This window comes from Alosa alosa, chromosome 3 (assembly GCF_017589495.1).
Source record: "Alosa alosa isolate M-15738 ecotype Scorff River chromosome 3, AALO_Geno_1.1, whole genome shotgun sequence".
NCBI classification, from domain to species: Eukaryota; Metazoa; Chordata; class Actinopteri; order Clupeiformes; family Clupeidae; genus Alosa; species Alosa alosa.
The window spans coordinates 18,887,371-18,907,594 of NC_063191.1; the positions used below are offsets into that span (position 1 = coordinate 18,887,371).

Consider the following 20,224-nt stretch of genomic DNA (forward strand, 5'->3'; position numbering starts at 1 on the left):
ATTGGAATTTTTCAAGGATACTGTTTTCGTTGGAGGAAGGTATTTAACTGATTGCAAACAACTTTTTCAAGTACTTTGCTCAAAAATGATAGATTTGATATAGGCCTGTAGTTGCTCAGATTGGTATGGTCAAGTTTTGACTTTTTAAGTAAAGGTTTCACAACAGCGGTTTTAAAAGCAGTTGGAAATATACCTGTTTCTAATGAGGTATTTATTACCTTGAGAAAAAAGGGAGCTAAGCCATCATATACTTTTTTGAGGAATGTAGTAGGGATTGGATCTAAAACACATGTTGAGGAGCCGGTTTGAGTTATAATTTTACCAAGCTCAGATTGTGTAATAGTGCTAAAGGACCTTAAGGACCATTGACACATAAGGCAGCATAGTCAACACCATACCTGTGACGCCAAGACATAAACAAATATATTCACACTGTTCTCCATTTGGAAAATAAGTAATGTAATCTAGTGTATGGATATGTATGCCACCATATATGGAGACTACAAATATGTCTGCCACATATTCACACATAAAGTTCTCCATTTATTTAGAAAATAAGTAGTGGAATCTAGTGTGTGGATTTGTATGCCACCATACATACAGACTACATATAAGTCTGTCACATATTCAGACATAAACTTCTCCATATATTTGGAAAACAAATAATTGGATCTAGTATATGAAGATATATAGCATCTTATATGGGAAATTAAAATATTTTGTATGCATGTATGGACATATAGCTTTGAATATATGTTTGACATACATATTTGAATACCATGTCCATATAAGTAAAATGATAAGTCCCTGTTATTTGACATATATGTTCATATATTGACATATATCACATTTTTGTATGGGTTTTGTGGGCAGCTTTGTACATAGTTGTGTGTTTTTTTTTTAATAAAGGTCTTTCTTTGCATAAACATGTTCCTGGCAATTTTTCCTTTCCTCAATAAATTCATGTCCTTGATGGTAATAATAGTGTATAGCCTACATAGGAGCCTACATAGGAACATTGACATGAATATACAGCATATGAATGAATGAATGAATAAATAAATAAATATATTAATTTATAATTTATTATTGGGGGTTACATTATGAGCCAGGGTGACAAATAGTGACAGATCTGCCAACCAATCACGAGTGATTTTTCTTGTTTAAAAGTTGTGGTTTCATCCAATACTGGGTAAGGATATTCAAGCCAGTCCTGGTCAGGCGCGGTTTCGCTGGATTCATATGATAATTAGAGCCATTAGCACTCTGCAAGCTCTCCACATACGTCATAGTACAATTTGTGGCACAGACAAACGCGACATTCGTGGGTTGCAAATTGCCGGCAACTGCCGAAAATTAGGGAGATCTCCGAGCGTTTATGGGGACAAAAATCACGCTTTTCACGCAGTGTCAGGCACTAATTTCTGACTGAAAGTGCGCATTGGAGAGCGCTCTCTCACGGCTGTAGATGGTAATGTTTCATGTAGGATTCATGTCAGTTAATATGATTTAACATTTAAAAACATGTTCAATTATTTATATATATATTTTTTCATTTTTTGGAGTACCTAAATCTAGATAATAGCAATTCTTATGCTTGGATGTCATCAACTTCAGCACAGTCACACCATCTGATCTGATCATGAAATTCAGGCTTGGCATCAACATATCCATCTGCACCTGGATATTGGACTTTCTGATCAACAGACCCCAGATGGTGAGGTTAAATAACCTCTCCTCCCCTCCACTACACCTCCTCTAAACACTGGTGTGCCACAAGGGTGTGTCCTCAGCCCATTACTGTACACCTCTTCACCCATGACTGCTCCCCCATTCAAAACACTAACTCAATCATCAAATCTGTAGACGACACAACAGTGCTCAGCTTGATCAGGAACAATGATGAAACAGCCTACAGGGAGGAAGTGCAGCACCTGGCAGCATGGTGCGCAAATAACAACCTTGCGTTGAACACCTTCAAAACCAAATAACTCATTGTCGACTTCCGGAAAGCAAAGGCAGGCAGCCATTCACACACCCATTCACATCAACGGTGCTGAAGTAGAGCGGGTCACCAGCTTAAAGTTCCTGGGTGTCCACATTTCACAAGACCTTTCCTGGTCACTCAACACCTCCACTCTGACCAAGCTCAACAACGCCTCTTCTTCCTCAGAAAACTAAAAAAAGCTGGACTCTCCCCTCAGATCCTTGGTAACTTCGGTAACACTTTATTTTAATGTGTCGCTGTTACAGTGTACTTACCTAATTAGGTACAGTGGTACAACCTGTGTAACAACATGTACTGTCAGGTACTATCATTGTACTTGCATAATGTATTTGTGAGTACCTACATATAGTTGTTACATTGTAATACTGAGTGCTTTTACAAAACAGGTCTTGTCTTGGAACAGGTCTACTAATTCACATGTACTGTGTGGTGTAACAGCAGACACGTTTCAACACATCAATTACAGGATGCATAACATCATTGACAGGATGTATATATGTAGATGTAAGTACTTAATTGGTACACTTTATTTAATGGGTTTATTCCACTGTATCAAAAGAGTAATAAATGTGTACCAACACAGTTGATACATGCACTACAGTATGTAGGGTAATGGCAGACATGTTCCAAGACACCAATGACACAACATACATGTAATATGTAATTGTAAGTACTTAACTGGTACACTTCATTTTAATGGGTTTATGCCACTGTATCAAAGAGCAATAAGTGTGTACCAACACAGTTGATATATGTACTATGTAGTGAATTAGTAGACCTGTTCCAAGACATTGAAGACATAACATACATGTCATATGTACATGTAAGTAATTAACTGGTACACTTAATAGGTTTATTCCACTGTATCAAAGAGTAACAAGGTTGTAGCAGCACCGCTGTTACATGTACTGAAGACAATGAGGCCTTGACTGGAGCTAAGAATGCTTTGTATATCAAATCTATCATGACCAGATTTACCCCATCCAGCAGGTCTCAGGTCAGCTCTTTGCCTCTGATGAAAATTTAGGCAAATTGGCAAAGTTTTGTAAAAGCACTCAGTATTATAATGTAACAACTATATGTAGGTACCCACAAATACATAATGCAAGTACAATGATAGTACCTGATAGTACATGTTGTTACACAGGTTGTACCACTGTACCTAATTAGGTAGGTACACTGTAACAGCGACACATTAAAATAAAGTGTTACCGTAACTTCTATCACTGCACTGTCGATATCACTGCACAATGACTGACAGGAAAGCCCTACAGAGAGTGGTGAAAACTGCTCAAAAAAGCATTGGCACATCACTCCCGACCTTCATCACTCTCGGTGTCTGCGACGTGCACACAATATCATCAAGGACCACACACACCGGAGCTTTACACACAGGAGCCTTAGGAGTCATACCAGCAGGCTCAGAAACAGCTTTTTTCACAACACCATAGCGCTGCTCAACACCAAGACCCAACACTAGCCCCTGTGCCGCCCTTATCCGCCCCCTCTCCCTTTGCACATGGACTATGGACTGTCTGACTACCTCTGATCACTATGCACTGTATTAATGCACATCAACAATGCTCTATATACAATCGTACTGCATTTGGTCTCTACTGTTATTATAGACTATGGATTGTTTGGTTTCTCAGAACTCTATGCACTTTATTTGTTAATGCCCTTTAATAATCGACTAACATGATCATACTGTATTCTGTGTTCTGTCCTTTTTAAGGACTATGATAAAGAAACACTACAGCTGAAGTTAGATTTGAAGAAGAATCTGTCTGTTCATCTGTTCCATTTTTTAACAGCCATTCCATTATTGATTAAAATTCAGTTGAAATGTTCTATTAAAGCAAAGATAGAAAATAAATATTTGTGTGTGCTGTAAAGTGGTTAGAAGAAATGAAATTGGCAGGTCAAAAATCGGAATCCAACCAGAAAATTGCAATCGGTGAATCTCTACTTTCAGATTGTTAGAACGTCATGAGAAAAACAGGTTGAAACATTCTTTTGATAAAAAACCCTGCAGACTTTACAAAAGCATCTCTGGGAGTGTTATAAGTGAGTTGAAAAGTGTATGGCATTGCTCCTTTAATATCGTCATCATTTGTAGATCAAAAGAATTATAGAGCTGGAATGTCTAGAATGACAAGGTGCTGATATTTAGATGACCGCTCAACACTAAAATGCTCTTACATCAGTCCATTCTATCTGGGTCTGGATCTGGGTATGTACACATTTGATATATAACCCCATGCAAATGACATTCACTAGTCAAAGTTCCAATCAAGTTATTTAAGTATAAGTATATATACTGTTTTGATCCCGTGATGGAAATTTGGTCTCTGCATTTATCCCAATCCGTGAATTAGTGAAACACACTCAGCACACAGTGAAGCACACACTAATCCCGGTGCAGTGAGCTGCCTGCCACAACAGCGGTGCTCGGGGAGGTGCCTTGCTCAGGAGCACTTCAGCCGTGCCTACTGGTCGGGGTCCGAACCGGCAACTCTCCGGTTACAAGTCTGAAGCACTAACCAGCAGGCCACGGCCTATGGAAGGTTTACCTTGAAAACTCTGCATACAGTAAAAGCAAACATGGACACCATTGGTTATCAAAAATCTTTTTTTCTGTAACATTTTATTCAAAGTTGAGAAGTGCAACTGAGTTGTTACAACTTATCTGGTTTGAGGAACATGCACAGAACATAAGCATATGTGTAATGCAAAAGTCATATCCATATTCTGTAATGATATTCATCGCAAATGCAAGTTAAGAGTTATCAGCCAGAGTGTTTCACTGTCAAAATAAAAATGAAATCTGTGGATGCAATCAGGGTAGGAATTTCACTGCAGCCACGGCCGTCGTTGCGCTTTGGCTGTGATGCCCCTTTGAAAATCAGAGGTGGCCTTGGTGGCCCCTTATTTCAATATTCTACTTTGCGTCCGACTAATAGTGATTTTTATTTAGCCTATGGCCTGTCAAAATAAGCTTAGCATTCACAGCGCAAATTAATTTAGTGTTTTACGCAGTGGAGAAAGTAACAGCGCACGCCCAGAAAGAAAGTGCGTCCAAATTCACCCATTCTTCTCAGTTGAACTACTCCCGAAGTAGCATACTCATCACACAGACAAAGTATCACATCACATAAAAGAGCTTTTTCTCATCTTTTAAATGATGTTAGCCGCTAATTGCTGTGGTGAACGGTTCGTGAGAAAAGTAAATAATATGATTCAATTTAATCATAAATTCTACAAAAGGTTCTGCGCCCATCTCCCTACCCATTCATCTCGGTGGAATACTTCACCAACCCTTCGTTCAACACGACAAACCATATATCAGAATACATAGCAGACCTTACCGAACACAAAGGTGTAAAGCAGTCCCCTGTACAGTTAACCGTTCCATAGTATTCCGGTTTTGAATTTGCAGCAAATTTCGACATGCATGTCTCCACATTTGGGCTTTCACAATGTGTTTAAATTGTTCAAAACATGATTTCATAACAGGCCAAATATAAAATAAATGTTAAATATAGCCTAGATACAGTGATGCAGGTCTACTGCTGTGAATAGGCTAAGTACAACTGTGATCATTTTTATAGCCTACTACTGTATAGTTTACTTTGGCCTTGGTGCCCTGACATGTGGCCTTTGTGCCTCCCACCCACCAAATATGCCCAGCTGAAGGCCAAGTGGCCTTGCCCCTAAAATGGTGAAATTCCAAGCCTGGATGCAACACTTCATAAGAAATTCAAGTGACCAATGGTTACAAGTAGGAGTGAATACAGACAGTGTATGGAACCGGGTGTTCTGTCAGGTAAACATCCTTACAACTGTTGGTGTGCTCCACTCCCAGAATAACAGCATTCAAAAGACTGCCCAAAATGCTCAGGTCACTTAATAATCAGCTTGTTTCCATTTTTTGTAGAGGCTTAATAGCATTATTTAATAGCATCTCTCCACTCTTTCCATGGTATTGTTATTTTACAAAGCACTTACACTAGATGTACAGAAATATACATACTGTTTTCCTTCTCTTTAGTATTTAAGCTCAACCCAACACAAGATTTCACCCAGGCTCTTAAAAAAATGAATAAGGGTTTAACAAGGGCAATGATGAGCTCAATCTTAAAGGAAACAGCCTATCCTGAAGAAAGTGTTTTCCCTTCAAACAATTATAAATAATAATTATGACAATAACAAAATGAACACTTCCCACCCACCCCAGCCCCATGCCAGATGGGGCTCTGACTTTTGACCATCCATCACCATGAAACCATGAAAAGTGCTTTCCTCCAATCAAGAGCACAGACCTAAGGACTGCTGTGGTTACATACACAGACAAATCTTGAGGGAGCATAATGACAAACATTTACAATCCCTTAGTCACTAATGGAAATGAACAACATTTGAAATTTATTAGACTTAGGCACAGTGATTCATAATGTCATGTCCAGCTTGTTTGTCTTTTTTGGCAACATTCCATCATCAGCTTCCGGAGCATGACCGGATTGTCAGTTGTGTCTCAGTTGTAACACTGCATCAAGTTTTGAAAGTCAAATATGTGCAAAAAGAAACAATTCTCCTGTAAATGAGGCATCGATCTTCAGGTTTAATGATCATTAGCTTGAGCATGTTTGCATTCAGTCGTTTTGCACAGTCTTTATGCCACTGTGTTAAAAGGCGGCTATGCAGAAGGCCCAGAGGTCTGAGAGGCAAGCTGGACCGATGGGGCAGGCTGCTGGCTACCTTGAATGGAAGCCGGCGGTGAGCCACTCTGCACTTGTGCTTTAAACTGTGCCAGCTGTTCTGGACTGGCCAAGTTCTTGAGCAGGTTGTTTTCCTGCTCCAGCTGAGAGTTCCTCTCTACCAATTCTTTGATCTGCTCTTTCAAAACTTCCACCTCCTCCCGTACGGCATACATCAGGTGACTCTTCACCAAATCCTGAAGGCAAGAAAGAAAATATCTGTGTGTCCCTTAAAATGTAGATTTATGGCAATGAAATACAAACACAAAATGAACAAAAAAGTACTGTCTAGACCAGTGTTTCTCAAACTGTGGTCCGGGGACCACTGGTGGTCCACAAGCTATCTCAAGTGGTCCGCGAGCAAACGTGGTAATTGCAATAGTTGCAATATTGAACCAACTTGTATATAAATCCTGCAACACTGCCTATGTAAACTACGCCAGTTTAAATCATATGAATCCTCTGACACAATAAGCAAGGTGGTTCAGTGAGTAGACCTATTGTGTAATATACTGTTGAACTAGGTCTACTGTTTTTTGTTTTAGCTAGGTGGTCAGTGATTCTTTTTTTTTATTGGTTAAGTGTTCCTTGGTCTAAAAAAGTTTGAGAAACACTGGTCTAGACCAGCGGTTCCCAACCTGGTGTCCACAGACCCCACTAGGGGTCGCCAAAGATTGCAGGGGGTCCACACAATGTTGCCAGGGTTGAGGTTGTAAGGTTACCAAAATTATATTTGCGCACATTAAATGTATAAAATCCCAATAACACACCCAATTGGATAATCAAACTTCTGTATAATCCAAATTAAAACATATTTTTGTTCCACATTTAAATTCATGTAGCTATTTTTTTTACCTTTGACCTCTGAACTTATAAGTTTGTAATTAATCACTTTATTTTTTTTTGTGTGTGTATGCGAGTAGGACTTCGGGTAGGGGTCCCTGGCTTGTCTTAGGCAAGGGGGCCTTCAAGGAAAAAAGGTTGGGAAACACTGGTCTAGACAATGGTTTTATCAAGAAAACTGCAAATTAATCAAATACATTTCAAAGTCCTAAGAAGGAAAGGCTAACTACGTTGGATATGTGTTTGCTACATCATTCTATAGATCCTCCTCCTTTGCTTTGCACAAAACGTCATAAAATCAGCACAATGGCCTGCCCACATACCCAGCAGCCAATCAGAGCGGGAGATATTTTTAACACAGTGTCAAAGATTTAGGGTTTGCCTAGCAACAGTGGGCAAGGCTTTGAAGTGCACAACAGAATCCAGTATGACATAGCTGTTGGTCATAGTATGAGCCAAGACTGACCCCCTAAAGATCTTACACCATGACCACACTGAACCCCTGCAATGCAAAGTTGTGATCGAACACTTCAAGCACCACATTTAATACCTTATGTAACTCCACCAGGGATGCAATTTGGTTATTGGTTTAAATGTCATTCAGTAGGCTACGTTAAGCCTAAGTCTATCAATGCATTGACCTTTGTAGCCTATATGGTACAGAAAATAAACAACAAGTAGAAAGGAATAGTGGACTTACCATTGCTTGTTCAATTTTATTGTCTATGGCAACAACACTGGCACCCGAGGAACTGCAGAGACAAAACAACAGTGATCACTTAATTTTCCTTTCACCTAGGCTACAATTGCACAGGGTAAACTACAATGACAAACATAGGCCTCTAAATAACAAACATTTGTCAAGACCTAACAACTTTACCAGGAAATTAAAGTGACATATGCATGATTCAAGCAAATATCCTTTAACATAACCCATTCAATCACGTTAACGAACGTTGACTCAGCGGCACATCTCAAGATATTCCACGCACTAATAGGTGCAGCATCCGAACCCTGGTGAAAGCGAGTCTACAACTTGCAACAACATATTTCGACCGTAACAAAATGGCAGCACGCAGAATTGTTTTGTATTAGGCTACTCGGCACAATAAGAGAGAGAAAACAGAAACGTAAAAAACAAAGGCGGCTTTCCATTACGAACTCCTGATGCTCAACCTGGATGATGAATGTCCAGACAACCAAAATATCGCTCTAATATCTTCTCCCCTCAAAATAGTTCACTGAAATGATGTACCTATTATCCAATCGAACGGGCGAGTTGTCCGTTTCCAGCAATGACGACAGGAAAGATATCGAAAAATGTCTCAACTGACAAACACCAAGATCCATCGCCACGCTGTGGCATGCACAATTCATGCTTCTTTATCCATAGGATGTAGCTGTAGCCTACAGCACAACCTCCGTCTCTTGATTACATATCACATTTTCAAGGTTGATCAAGCAAGGTAGCTTATAGCCTCGAAGGGAAGGGTTCTATCCTGAGAGCGTTCTTCTAGGACTGCGGCACAAAAAACCGCCAAGGTCAGCTCATCTGCGCTTTCATGAAAATCTGCAGCCTCTACAATTTGCATAATTTATGCGAGAAAAACAGCACATCGCTGACTCCTATTGGCGAAGAGACACATTAATATTAATAACTATATGTAGATACGCCCCCAATAGCATCTCATCCGACTGTATCATCATAATATATTCCAAACGAAAACCGGTTGGAACAAGATATGAATTTCCAAACTCGTTACTAGGGCATCTTCTCTGTATCCATGTTGTTTACTGAGAAAGTCGATGGAATCACATTAATTATATGTTTTTTTTTTTTTTTTTTTACAAAACTGTTAATGAAGAGATAAATTAAAATCAAAGTGTCAGTTCAGAAGAAGCAAACCCTATTGCACAGCAGACTACATTTTAGTTCTTAGAATAAATATTTTCTGATGTGAAAGGCCTGTTCGATTATCTTGTTCCACACGTAAATGCACTGCCACTTGCTGGCTAAAGTAAGAACAGCTCTAAATAAACTGAACATCAACATAGAGCTTGAGTCAAACACAGGGTTCCCACACTAAAGTCAAATGTAAAATTCCATGACTTTTCCCTGACAAATATATATAAAATCATAATCTGCTAATGAATGATTATAATATACTTGAAATTACTTCACCACCAAAGATTTTAGAGCAGCTGTGTAACGAGTGGAAAATGAAATGGGCATTTAAAAAAAAATCAAAATAAGGCTAACCACAGCCACTCAAGCAGTAATGGAAAAAGCTAAAAACCTGAATGCTGTGTGGAAATGTATATTTTGACAAGTACAATTCAAACAGCTACAAACTTCCTGATAAAATTTCCTGACTTGCCATGTCTAGAATAGACTTTATACAAATTCCATGATATTCCAGAAATTCCGTGACCCCATGGGAACCCTGCAAATATTTTCTACATTGTCAACAGCCCTACTTTTATAGATATCTAAAATGTATAGGTAATGTATACATAATTAGTCAACTTGTTCATAATGAGGAAAAAATAGAATGATTTATAGTGATGCCATTTGTTGTGCAATAAAAAATAAAATTATGTGAACAATTCATTACCCTACACTGTTACCTGTGGGCCATTCCATCACAATGAAAAGACATTCTTAACAAAGCCAAATAAAAAGGAAATTAAAATCCACAAGCAAATTTAATACATTTGAATGTTATAAGGGGAAACGTCTTGCCAGTGTCACGACAATTGTTACCTTCGGCTATAATGTGAAAGTAGATAATAACAGGAAAGCTTTTACCACAAGCAAGGGCATGGTTGTTGAGGATGGAAGTTCAATTCAAAACTGAACATCCCTAGATTTTAATCCCTATTAAGGATTGTCACAAGACCTATCAAATGTAGCCATCCTTAACCATGTCCAATTAAGACAATAAGACAATTGACAAGGGTTGTTTGTGGAGTGCATGAGAAAAACATACTATGTGGAAATGCACAAAAACACGTTAGATAGGAGAGTGTTTACAAGGCAAGCTTGTGTTGATGCCAAATCAAAACATGGCCAATCACAACTTCACTGCAAAATTGAAATGACCAGTAGACTTCACTATAAAATTGAAATGACCAGTAGCCCAGAGGGTGCTAACATGACCCAAGTTTCTACTTGATAACCATAAATGAATTTTAGCCATTTCCAGTCCAGACTGCTGATACCTACTGGCAAATAAGTCATAAACAGCTATTGTTACCACATTTGGTAATTTATGGAAAGACAACAGATCAATATGATGAAGATGTGGGATATAAGTAAGTAAGTATAGTATATATACTCTTTTGATCCCGTGAGGGAAATTTGGTCTCTGCATTTATCCCAATTCGTGAGCACACAGTGAACACACAGTGAGGTGAAGCACACACTTATCCCGGCGCAGTGAGCTGCCTGCTACAACAGTGGCGCTCGGGAGCAGTGAGGGGGTTAGGTGCCTTGCTCAAGACACATCAGCCGTTCCTACTGGTCAGGGTTCGAACCGGCAACCCTCCGGTTACAAGTCCGAAGCGCTAACCAGTATATACTGGATATACTGTAGCTACATGTTTCAGGCAGACTTATCTGTGTGTCTGAATAGCAAATATAGATCGCTTATCCTCATTAAATGTAACGGAACACCAAGTGTAGCCAAAACCTAAGCAGCTCAAAGTAAGCTCTTCCGGTGTTCTTTGATGGAAGGTGGAATTACAGAGCCCAAATATACCTTCAGTGTCCATGATGACCTGACCTCAGAACAAAATATGTCAGACAACTGTGATCCATGGCCTTACTTCTCAGAGCACCTATTGAACTCAAACCATCACCTCATGGCCTAGATACAGTTCAAAATCGAAGTCCAGTACAATAGCAAGACCAAACTGGCCTTGTTTAAGCCAAACAACCAAATCATTCTCAACCACCACTAAACAAAGGCTGCTGCACAGTGTACAGTGATGAATTCCAGCAGTCAACCAAACTTTTGTGGGAGATGAGGAAGTCCCATGTTACAATGACATCAGGTTGGATGCACTAGCATGTGGGCGAAGTGCTAACAAAGCTTGCAGAACAGTCCCCGATCTGAACATGAATCAGTCTTGTTAAAGTCCCAGCACTCAGAGTCATTAGATGGTGATGACCTATTTGATCCAGATCTTGACCATAACAGGACCCAGACTACAACATTGAGTATAGCTCCTGATACTTTAATTCATCCTCAACATGCTACACTAACACCAAAGGAGCCCTGCACCGCACACATTTAGGGCATACATTTGAGAAATACAGTTTGTTTCTCTATGAAGGATCGTAACCAACCTAACTCAAATACTATCAATGAAACATTCAAGTAATCTCGTATAGTTTCTTACAAAATTTGAGTGAAAACTTTGTAGAGTAGCCTAGTTCATTGATAAAGGTTTTAGGAAGCTTTCATTCATGAGGAGAACGGGCACTTGAAACAGGTCACACACACACAACATGCCTACCTATCAACCTACCGATCTATTAACTATCTATCTCTCTACATTTTGACAAATTAGTTTCTTTTTCTAAGATTGGCATAACTATACAGTTTGCTTAATTTCCAGCTTACTTCAGCCACTTTACCTTTTCAAATGCTGTTCCAGTTCCCAGAACAATAGCTTCATGGCCATTTCGTCTCGGCCCTGCACTTGGAAAAATGTTTCTCTCATTGATGTGTCAATCAACCCCACTTCGGATACAGAATTTATTCCTCTTTTTCTCCACAAGGCTTACTCAAACACTCATGTAGACACACACAAACGACTGTTTTATCCCTGTAGTGTGACATGGAGAAGAGATCAGAGAGAGAATGGGTGTAAAAGCAAACAAGGCTGTCTGTGCCTTTGTGCGTCTTACAGGCAGATTCGCCTCAGATTGACTGAAAACAAGAGCAAGGCAAGCTGTGATGTCATACAGCTCCTGAGGTCATGTGACCTGCTAGTTACATAAACCATCAACAGAGATTAAAATCTTCCCACTGATCTTTCTCCTTCTCTTTGACGAGAGGCTGAAACAAAGCTGTTGCCGACTCCATTTCTGTGCCCCTCCAAAACTGCCCCTTGTCCCTTCCCTTGACCCTCTCCTTCCCCTTTATCCACTCCTCTCCCTGAGGCATAGCAATGCAATTCTTTCCCACTTTGTTCCCTGCATTGGGGTGGTGTCAGAGTGTGGAGCAATGAGCCTCTGCACTTGAGCCTGGACTTATCTTGTCACTTCTCATCAGTCCTGTGGGCCAGTGTGGGGCTTAGCAAGGCTGCAACCAACGAAGCACGCCTATGTTTCTCTCAGATTTGGGTGGCCTGCTGAGGAGGGTGTTCCACCTCTTCAAATACACTGAACAACAAGGGATTTTATCCAGTCTTTTTCAGATGGGGTCTCAGTAAGCGCTTTCAGATATAACCTCCGGAGTATATGCGGTTTGTCAAACGGAGGTCCTACCCTTCGGATGATTCAGATATGATGCTAACCTGCGGACCTTATACTGACCTATGTGTGAACACTGAGAGATTCTGTTTTTTTTTCAGGTGCTGCCAAGTAGAATGGTGCCTAGTCATAACATATCTGGAGAGACTGTTCAATTTGTTTACAGTACAGACAGGCACCCAGAAACCTTCCTTTAACTGTAATCTTACCAGATTGCTACAGAATCCTACAGAGTGGAAATTGAATTTGATGAGGAATCATGTGAAAATACTAAATACTTGCTAGTATACTAGTACAAATGCACCCACTACCATAATCAGTGGCATTAACTGGTAGACATTCTCAATCATCACATTCATTCACATTGTCAATCACCACATTCATTCTCAGAACTACTTGTTCAAAGTACAACTAAGCATCAGTGGGATTTTGACATAGACAAATAATACCCATATTGCCTCGCTGCATGAGAGCATGCCTTTTGGCCAATTGGGCTGACAACAGCAAGTTGCACAACAGAAGCCCATCCTGCATTCTCCAGCTCACACTCACATGCGGCACACAACCAACAGAATGGAGAGGACAGTTTCTGCACACATAGCACTGGGAGAAAGAGTCCACAAGTCTGCAAATTTGGGCCCATTGGCAGAAAAAGACATAACTGAGTGAGTTTTCTGCTTGCAACAGTTCAAAGAAGTCATCAAAACATAAGCAAAGCATAAGCAGATCTTGCTACTAATGCTACAATTGAACTGTGTCTACAAAGAGATACTGGGCTAATTTTCCCCACCGATACAGGGAACCTTCAAAGGATTGTAAAGTATATTGCCACGGTAACTAAATTGTGTGATTTGATACCATGCAATACTTGGACTGAGATAAACATTTGACACAGCATACTGCAAGTGATCAAAACCACACTAATATATAGAGCTTTGTTTTGCACTCTGTAAATGCATTGGTAATGTTCCATAAAATGGTGTTACATAAGTGTGCAGAGATTGAGCACACAAGGCCATCAGGTATGAGTAATGTGCAGTGAAACCTGGCTTTAGTGGGATTAGCCCCCCCAAAAGAAAGCCAGTCAGAAGTGAGACACACACTCACACACAAGCATACCTTCCCCCATTACATACACACACAAAAAGGGTCAAAAACCCAGTGCCAAGCCAACCAGAGAGTGCTCCTCGCAAGAATGGCAGGGGGGGGACGATCTATGCAAGGAGCTAGAGGAAATCTTGATTTACCAATGAAAGCAAATCTTTCCATCCACCATATGAAAATGATAGCCTGGAGGACCAAACCCAATCTGAAAGATTAAGGGTCTGGCCACGAATAACGTAATGGCCCAACTCGAGGGGCGGCACCAAGCACACATTTGAAAATCTCACTGCACGCAATTGGATAACACTATACGATCAATGTTAAGTGACTGATTCCGGACTTTGATGCAATTGGATAACACTATGTCTGTCATCTGTTTAGCTCACCTCTGGCCCGCCTATATCAGATACACAGATGTGGTTCCCCACGATGCAAGGGGCAAAAGTTACGTGCACATTATTTGTTGCCAGAGTCTCTTGCTGAGCAAATGCTTCCGCGAGAACTCTGGATTCCTATGAAAATTAAGGTATTAAGGATCAAACAAAGTGGACCAAAGTGTCTGCATTTTTATGGTAATTTTCAAGGGACTAAAATGGTATGTGCGCACCCGGGTCCATTTAAGTGATAAACACTAGCTTCTGTTTACCAATATCGCTTGGCAACATCACAAAAACTTGAATTTCCCTTTGGGGATCGATCTATCTATCAATCTATCTATCTATACGGCAGTTTATTTCCTGGTTTTGGAACGGTTAGCATTCGAACCACACCAAAGTTCTAGTGAATCGGACCATTTTTTGTAGCAGATTCTGGTCAGGTTCCGGGTTCAATAGACACTAGCAAAGACAACCGAACCATCGTTTCAAATGAACTCGGGTCCAGACCAAAGGGTCTAGTTTGAATGCGCCCTTACAAGGAATGTGCATAAGCCTATGTTATATTATCTCATAAACATGCACAGTCAAAAGCAGCAACATAAAACAATCAACATAAATTTAAATTTTCCAATAAAATAAAAATCAATTTCATTTCAAAAATACTCTTCACTAAAAACTAAACTGCAAACATCACAACAGAGTTCATATTACTCATGAACCTTTTATAAAACATTACACAAACTGAAAAAAACAACCCTCTGGCCATTATGTATATTTGTTGAACCATCTGCAATTAGAAACAGAGCTGTTTTTCATTATTTGTTTATCCCTGTCTTCCTCTTACACACAGCTCTGTCTCTCTCTGTCACACGAGCTAATGACATGCACCTGCACCCATTCCTCTTTACAGAATGGACTTCTTTAGAGTCAATGCATATGTTGCCTCACATTGGGGGTCTGGAGGCAGCAAACTGTTGGTCCTAATGGACAGTCATGTAAAATTCAGGACTTTCTCAGTCTTATTAAACAACTTCATCATTCTATAACGTGACTATATATGTTTTACACAGTATGAATCACATGCAACAACATACCCATCAACATGGTCAAACGAGTATGTCTATAAATGTAATCAGGGTTCCCACTCTAAGTCAAATGTGAAATTCTCTGACTTTCACAGAATAATAAGCTACATTTCCTGACCTTTAATAGACCAGAAAGATATACAGACCTTTGTGCCAAGCAGACAAAAACCAGCCACAGCATTATGGGAAGCATGTGAATTAACTCAAGAAAAAAGTACTGCATGGAAAATATTATTTTTGATAAATGCCAATTACATTTTGAATATGCTACACATTCGCTGATATTCCATGACTTGGCCAAAAACATGATAGAATCCCCTGACTTTCCATGTCTGGAATAAACTTTTTAAAATTCCAGGATATCCCGGAAATTCCATGACCTGTGGAAACCCTGTGTATTTTAACATGGGTGTCCTCCCTCAAAATCTACATTTACCTTAGCCACCACCACTTAAAATTCCTAACAGCCACCAACCTTTCTTTACTTAAACGTTTTTTGAGGCAAATAACTTCCTGACAGTCTCCAGCATTACATGAGATATACTGCAACTGAACACTGGGATTTCATTTATCTATTTCTTTTTTAATCAACATTACACCTGACAGCCCAACTCTTTGGCCATTCCTCAGCTGTTAGCTTCTTCTCTAATGACGCTAGGTTACGTTACTAGCCTCATTGGATTGTGTAATTTTCTGTAAAATACCATGTTACCTTTACAATATTTGTAAGACATTCAAGACGTACAGAATCGTTATTGTGGACAGATATTGTTTAATATACATCTAACAGACCAAAAGACAGATAACCTGATAAACCATTAAAAGACAGAAAATGGCCCATTTTGTATGGGTTCTGATAACGGCTGTTGGCTCTGTGCCTCCAGTTCTTCTAGCTAGTAAGCATGCACTACAATGTAAATAACATGTAATGGGGTCTCTGCATCATCCAGATTCTTTGGTCTTCTTGTGCTTTCTTCTCAAGCGCCCCCCAATGGTTTGTTGTGAAGTTCAGGGAACTGACATAACCATGGCAGAAACCTGATTTTGTATTAATTCTGTTAGTGTTTTTGTATTGATCAGGACATATAGTTGGATCATTGACCTGCTTGATGCAGTGTTTCCCATACATTGACTATATTTGTGGCGGCCAGCACAATATCAACATTGACCACCACACAATAATTTTCCAGGTTGTACTAAATTGTGCTTAAATCTGGTTAGCATCATAACCACGCTGTGCTAATTTGTACTAATACAGTACTCTGCTTGCAATAGTAAGTCCCTGACCCCCCCACACACACTTACATCATCACTGTCATCACTTCACATACATACAGCACACTGCTTGCTACAGTAAGCCTCCTCTGCATACTTGCTGCACACTGCCCCCCACACGGCACATTGTCTTCAGGATCTTCTCAACACACATCCTCTACATACTTACAGCACACTGCCCCCCACCTACCCACCTACACACTACACACACACACACACAGTCACTGCTCCCTCCCCTCCGCCCACACACACATCTTCACTGTCATCACTCACATACATTACACACAGTACTCTGCTTGCAATAGTAAGTCCCTGCCCCCCCTACATACACAGCACATTATTTCATCAGGAAGCTTCTCCAACACACATCCCCAACATGCTTACAGCACACTGCCCCAATACACAGCACATTGTCTCATGAGGAAGCTTCTCCAACACACATATTGCACTCAATCTCAATCCTCCCCCACCTTTTTTATGCAGCCCTTGCCACTTAATCTACTAAACCCCTCTTCTACTGCACTTTTTACCCCCCCCCATTAATGCACAAATAGGCTGACACCAGACATAATTTCACTGCATTTCTTACTTCCAGTAACTATATGCATGTGACAATAAACTTCCTTGTATCCTTGTATCCTTGTATCCTTGTATTTGTTAAAAACGGTTGCATTCAAGTTAATTCTGCAAACCAACAACCACAAATGGAATTCAATTATCTGGGAAACACTGTGATGATCTAATCATTCTATATAATAATATACCAGTTTCTTTTTGAGTACTCTGGCCATCATAACCGGATTCCTCAAAAAACGGAATATAGGACTTATCTGGGGCTCTGAAATGGGGATTTGATGTTTACATGCACAAACACAAAATCTGAAAACTAAATAACCCGATAATAAGTAGGATACTACATGTCCATGTAAACGCATTCATTAAGGTGGAGCACTAACCGGAACTCTCCAAACAAAGAGAGAGGAAACGGGAACCACTGGAAGATGCATAATATTGAATTTGATGATGCTGACAATTCTATGTGACATGAAGGAAAGTATGTGATAGACCCCACGTTTCCTGTTCTGTGCTGAACTTCGCACTTCTGCTTTTGTGCTTAGAATTTTTTCTGCATATCCTGAGGTGGTTGATTGATAAAAGTGCATACTCAAACCACAGGACAGGTTATACAGTATAACAGCTGAACCTTTTTGCAGAGGCGCTCTCTACAACCCTGAACCCTCCATGAGTGTCTTAGAGCAGTGAACAGCCATTCCCCCCTTCCATACCATGCTCTTTTGTGCCCCTCTATAAGGGAAGGAAGGGGGCACTCACAGTAATTGAATGGGCACACAGAGTCCCTTTCTGTTTCATTGTCAGTGGAACAGAGCAAGACAGTGTGTGGAGGAGAGGACTATGTGTACCCAGAGTGGGAGGTTGGACTGGGGATCCAGGACTTGAGAGGGTTTCAGAGCCTTTCCTTGCACTGCTCTTTTGGAACCCCTAGGTTCATTTAAGGGATCAGTGTTGACTTGATAAATTATATTTCTGACATTAGTTCTGGATAGTGGAATAGGTTAGATACTACTTCCACTTTAGAGACATGAAACCTTCAAGTAGTTGCAACTTTTTATCACAGGATCTAATCACACAACAATGGATTACAGGCTACTGATGGGAGTTTTATGATGACCGTGTCCTTAATGGTGAACTGCGGTACTTTATATGTGACAAAAACGAATAAACGTGCTAAAGTGTGCCATGGACGAATAAACGAAAAACGTGCTAAAGTGTGACATGGATCAAACATATTTTTAATCTTACATGGACAATGGTGCCCTGGAAATATATTTAAGAATACTGGGAGAGAAAAACTGGATGGACAGTGGAATCAGGGGACCACAAGAACATAGACTAGCAGGTAAATGGTATGCAGTCGTCAATTTTGTAAAATCTCTATTTCCCGTCTCAGGCTACATCCACACTAAGGTAGCTTCAATCTCTGCATCAGGGTGTCTCAGTGGGTGCTGTGACACCAGTTAAAGGCAGCCACAGAATATAACCTAATATTTGGAATTTACAAATATCACTTATAAAAAATATGTTATAAGATTAAACATCATACAAAATGTAAAATGACTATATTTAGATTACATTATAGATCACATTGAAACAGATATTAGCTGGGTTTCCATTCAATTATTTTGAATTATGGACAAAATTAACATATTTGCTCTATACAAAAGTGCCAAATACCATAAACATAAATATTATAAACATTAAAGGAGAAATCCGGCCTATTTTTGCCTACTTTGAATTTAGACGGTTTCTTCACAGCTAATCAGTAGAAAATGCATCGTTTTGTCATGTAAGGAGTCTGTTTATATAGTACAGACCTTTTAATGACATTTTGAGTCTGTTAAAGAGGCAAAAAGGCACGTTTAGATGATGCCCCCAGACCTAGCATTGTAGCTCAATGGGAGTACTGGCCATTAGCTGCAGCTACTCCAGTTCGGAAGCACCGACTGTGGTCGTTTTTTCCCTATCGACAGTACTCGGCGACGTCTAGCGATCAAGATCCGTGTAAAAATTTGCCAGATTTCTCCTTTAAGCAAATTAAAATTTGGCAAAAGAAATGGCGAGTCTGTCCATGTTTTCATCCGCTGTGCTATGCGAATTAAAAATGGACACTCCAAATCCAGGGAGGAGTTGTGAACAGCTGTGGGATACCCACATAAGGTTGTGAGTACAGAAATGTCTACTAAAACTGCAACAACTACTCCATTTGCCCCATTTCCTCATGCGATATCTGTCAAATGTGAACTTATGAAATCACTGCTCTCTCACTTTGAATGAATGAAATGTTCTCATCGATAATTCAATCCAAAATGTGGGGTGATTACTAACGCTTAAGAGTCTGAGTGGGGATGCCCTGGGATATTTCCACTCATGGAATGTCTTGTCTAATCAGATATTTATAAATATCAACCGAACCTAACTGTTACAGTATATAAAATAGCATAACACCACATTTAGAATGTAATTTGAGTGGTACAGTAGATGAAAATATGTAAGGGGATGCCCTGAGCCTGGAAAATACTTGACAGTGCTCTGATGAGACTAACTGCAAAGAGATACTATGGACAAAATGGGCAATGACAGTCAATGTGCATTTTATTGTATTTCCCATATAATTGTATGATACTAAAGGCTATAAATGTTACTCATGCTATGTACTAACTAGCTAATGCTAATTTGGACTAAGTGTTAATAGTGATTAAGTCAACACATCAGAA

General features: G+C 39.8%; 1 protein-coding gene across 4 annotated transcripts in view; it reads right to left on the reverse strand.

Moving 5' to 3' along the window:
• Positions 1-6,597: 6,597 nt before the first annotated feature.
• The window catches only part of tsc22d1 (TSC22 domain family, member 1), a 29,538-nt gene continuing 15,911 nt past the window's right edge, over positions 6,598-20,224 (reverse strand). Inside the window, exons 1-3 of one of the 4 annotated variants that reach the window (XM_048239098.1) lie at positions 12,251-12,630; positions 8,309-8,360; positions 6,598-6,962 (exon numbers count right to left, since the gene is read on the reverse strand). In XM_048239098.1, the coding sequence (XP_048095055.1) occupies positions 6,705-6,962; positions 8,309-8,360; positions 12,251-12,336 (396 nt within the window). In that variant the 5' untranslated portion in view covers positions 12,337-12,630 and the 3' untranslated portion in view covers positions 6,598-6,704. Of the gene's footprint in view, positions 6,963-8,308; positions 8,361-8,488; positions 8,838-8,863; positions 9,181-12,250; positions 12,631-20,224 lie in introns of those variants that run through there. The other 3 variants (XM_048239097.1, XM_048239099.1, XM_048239096.1) reach the window with 3 other exon arrangements.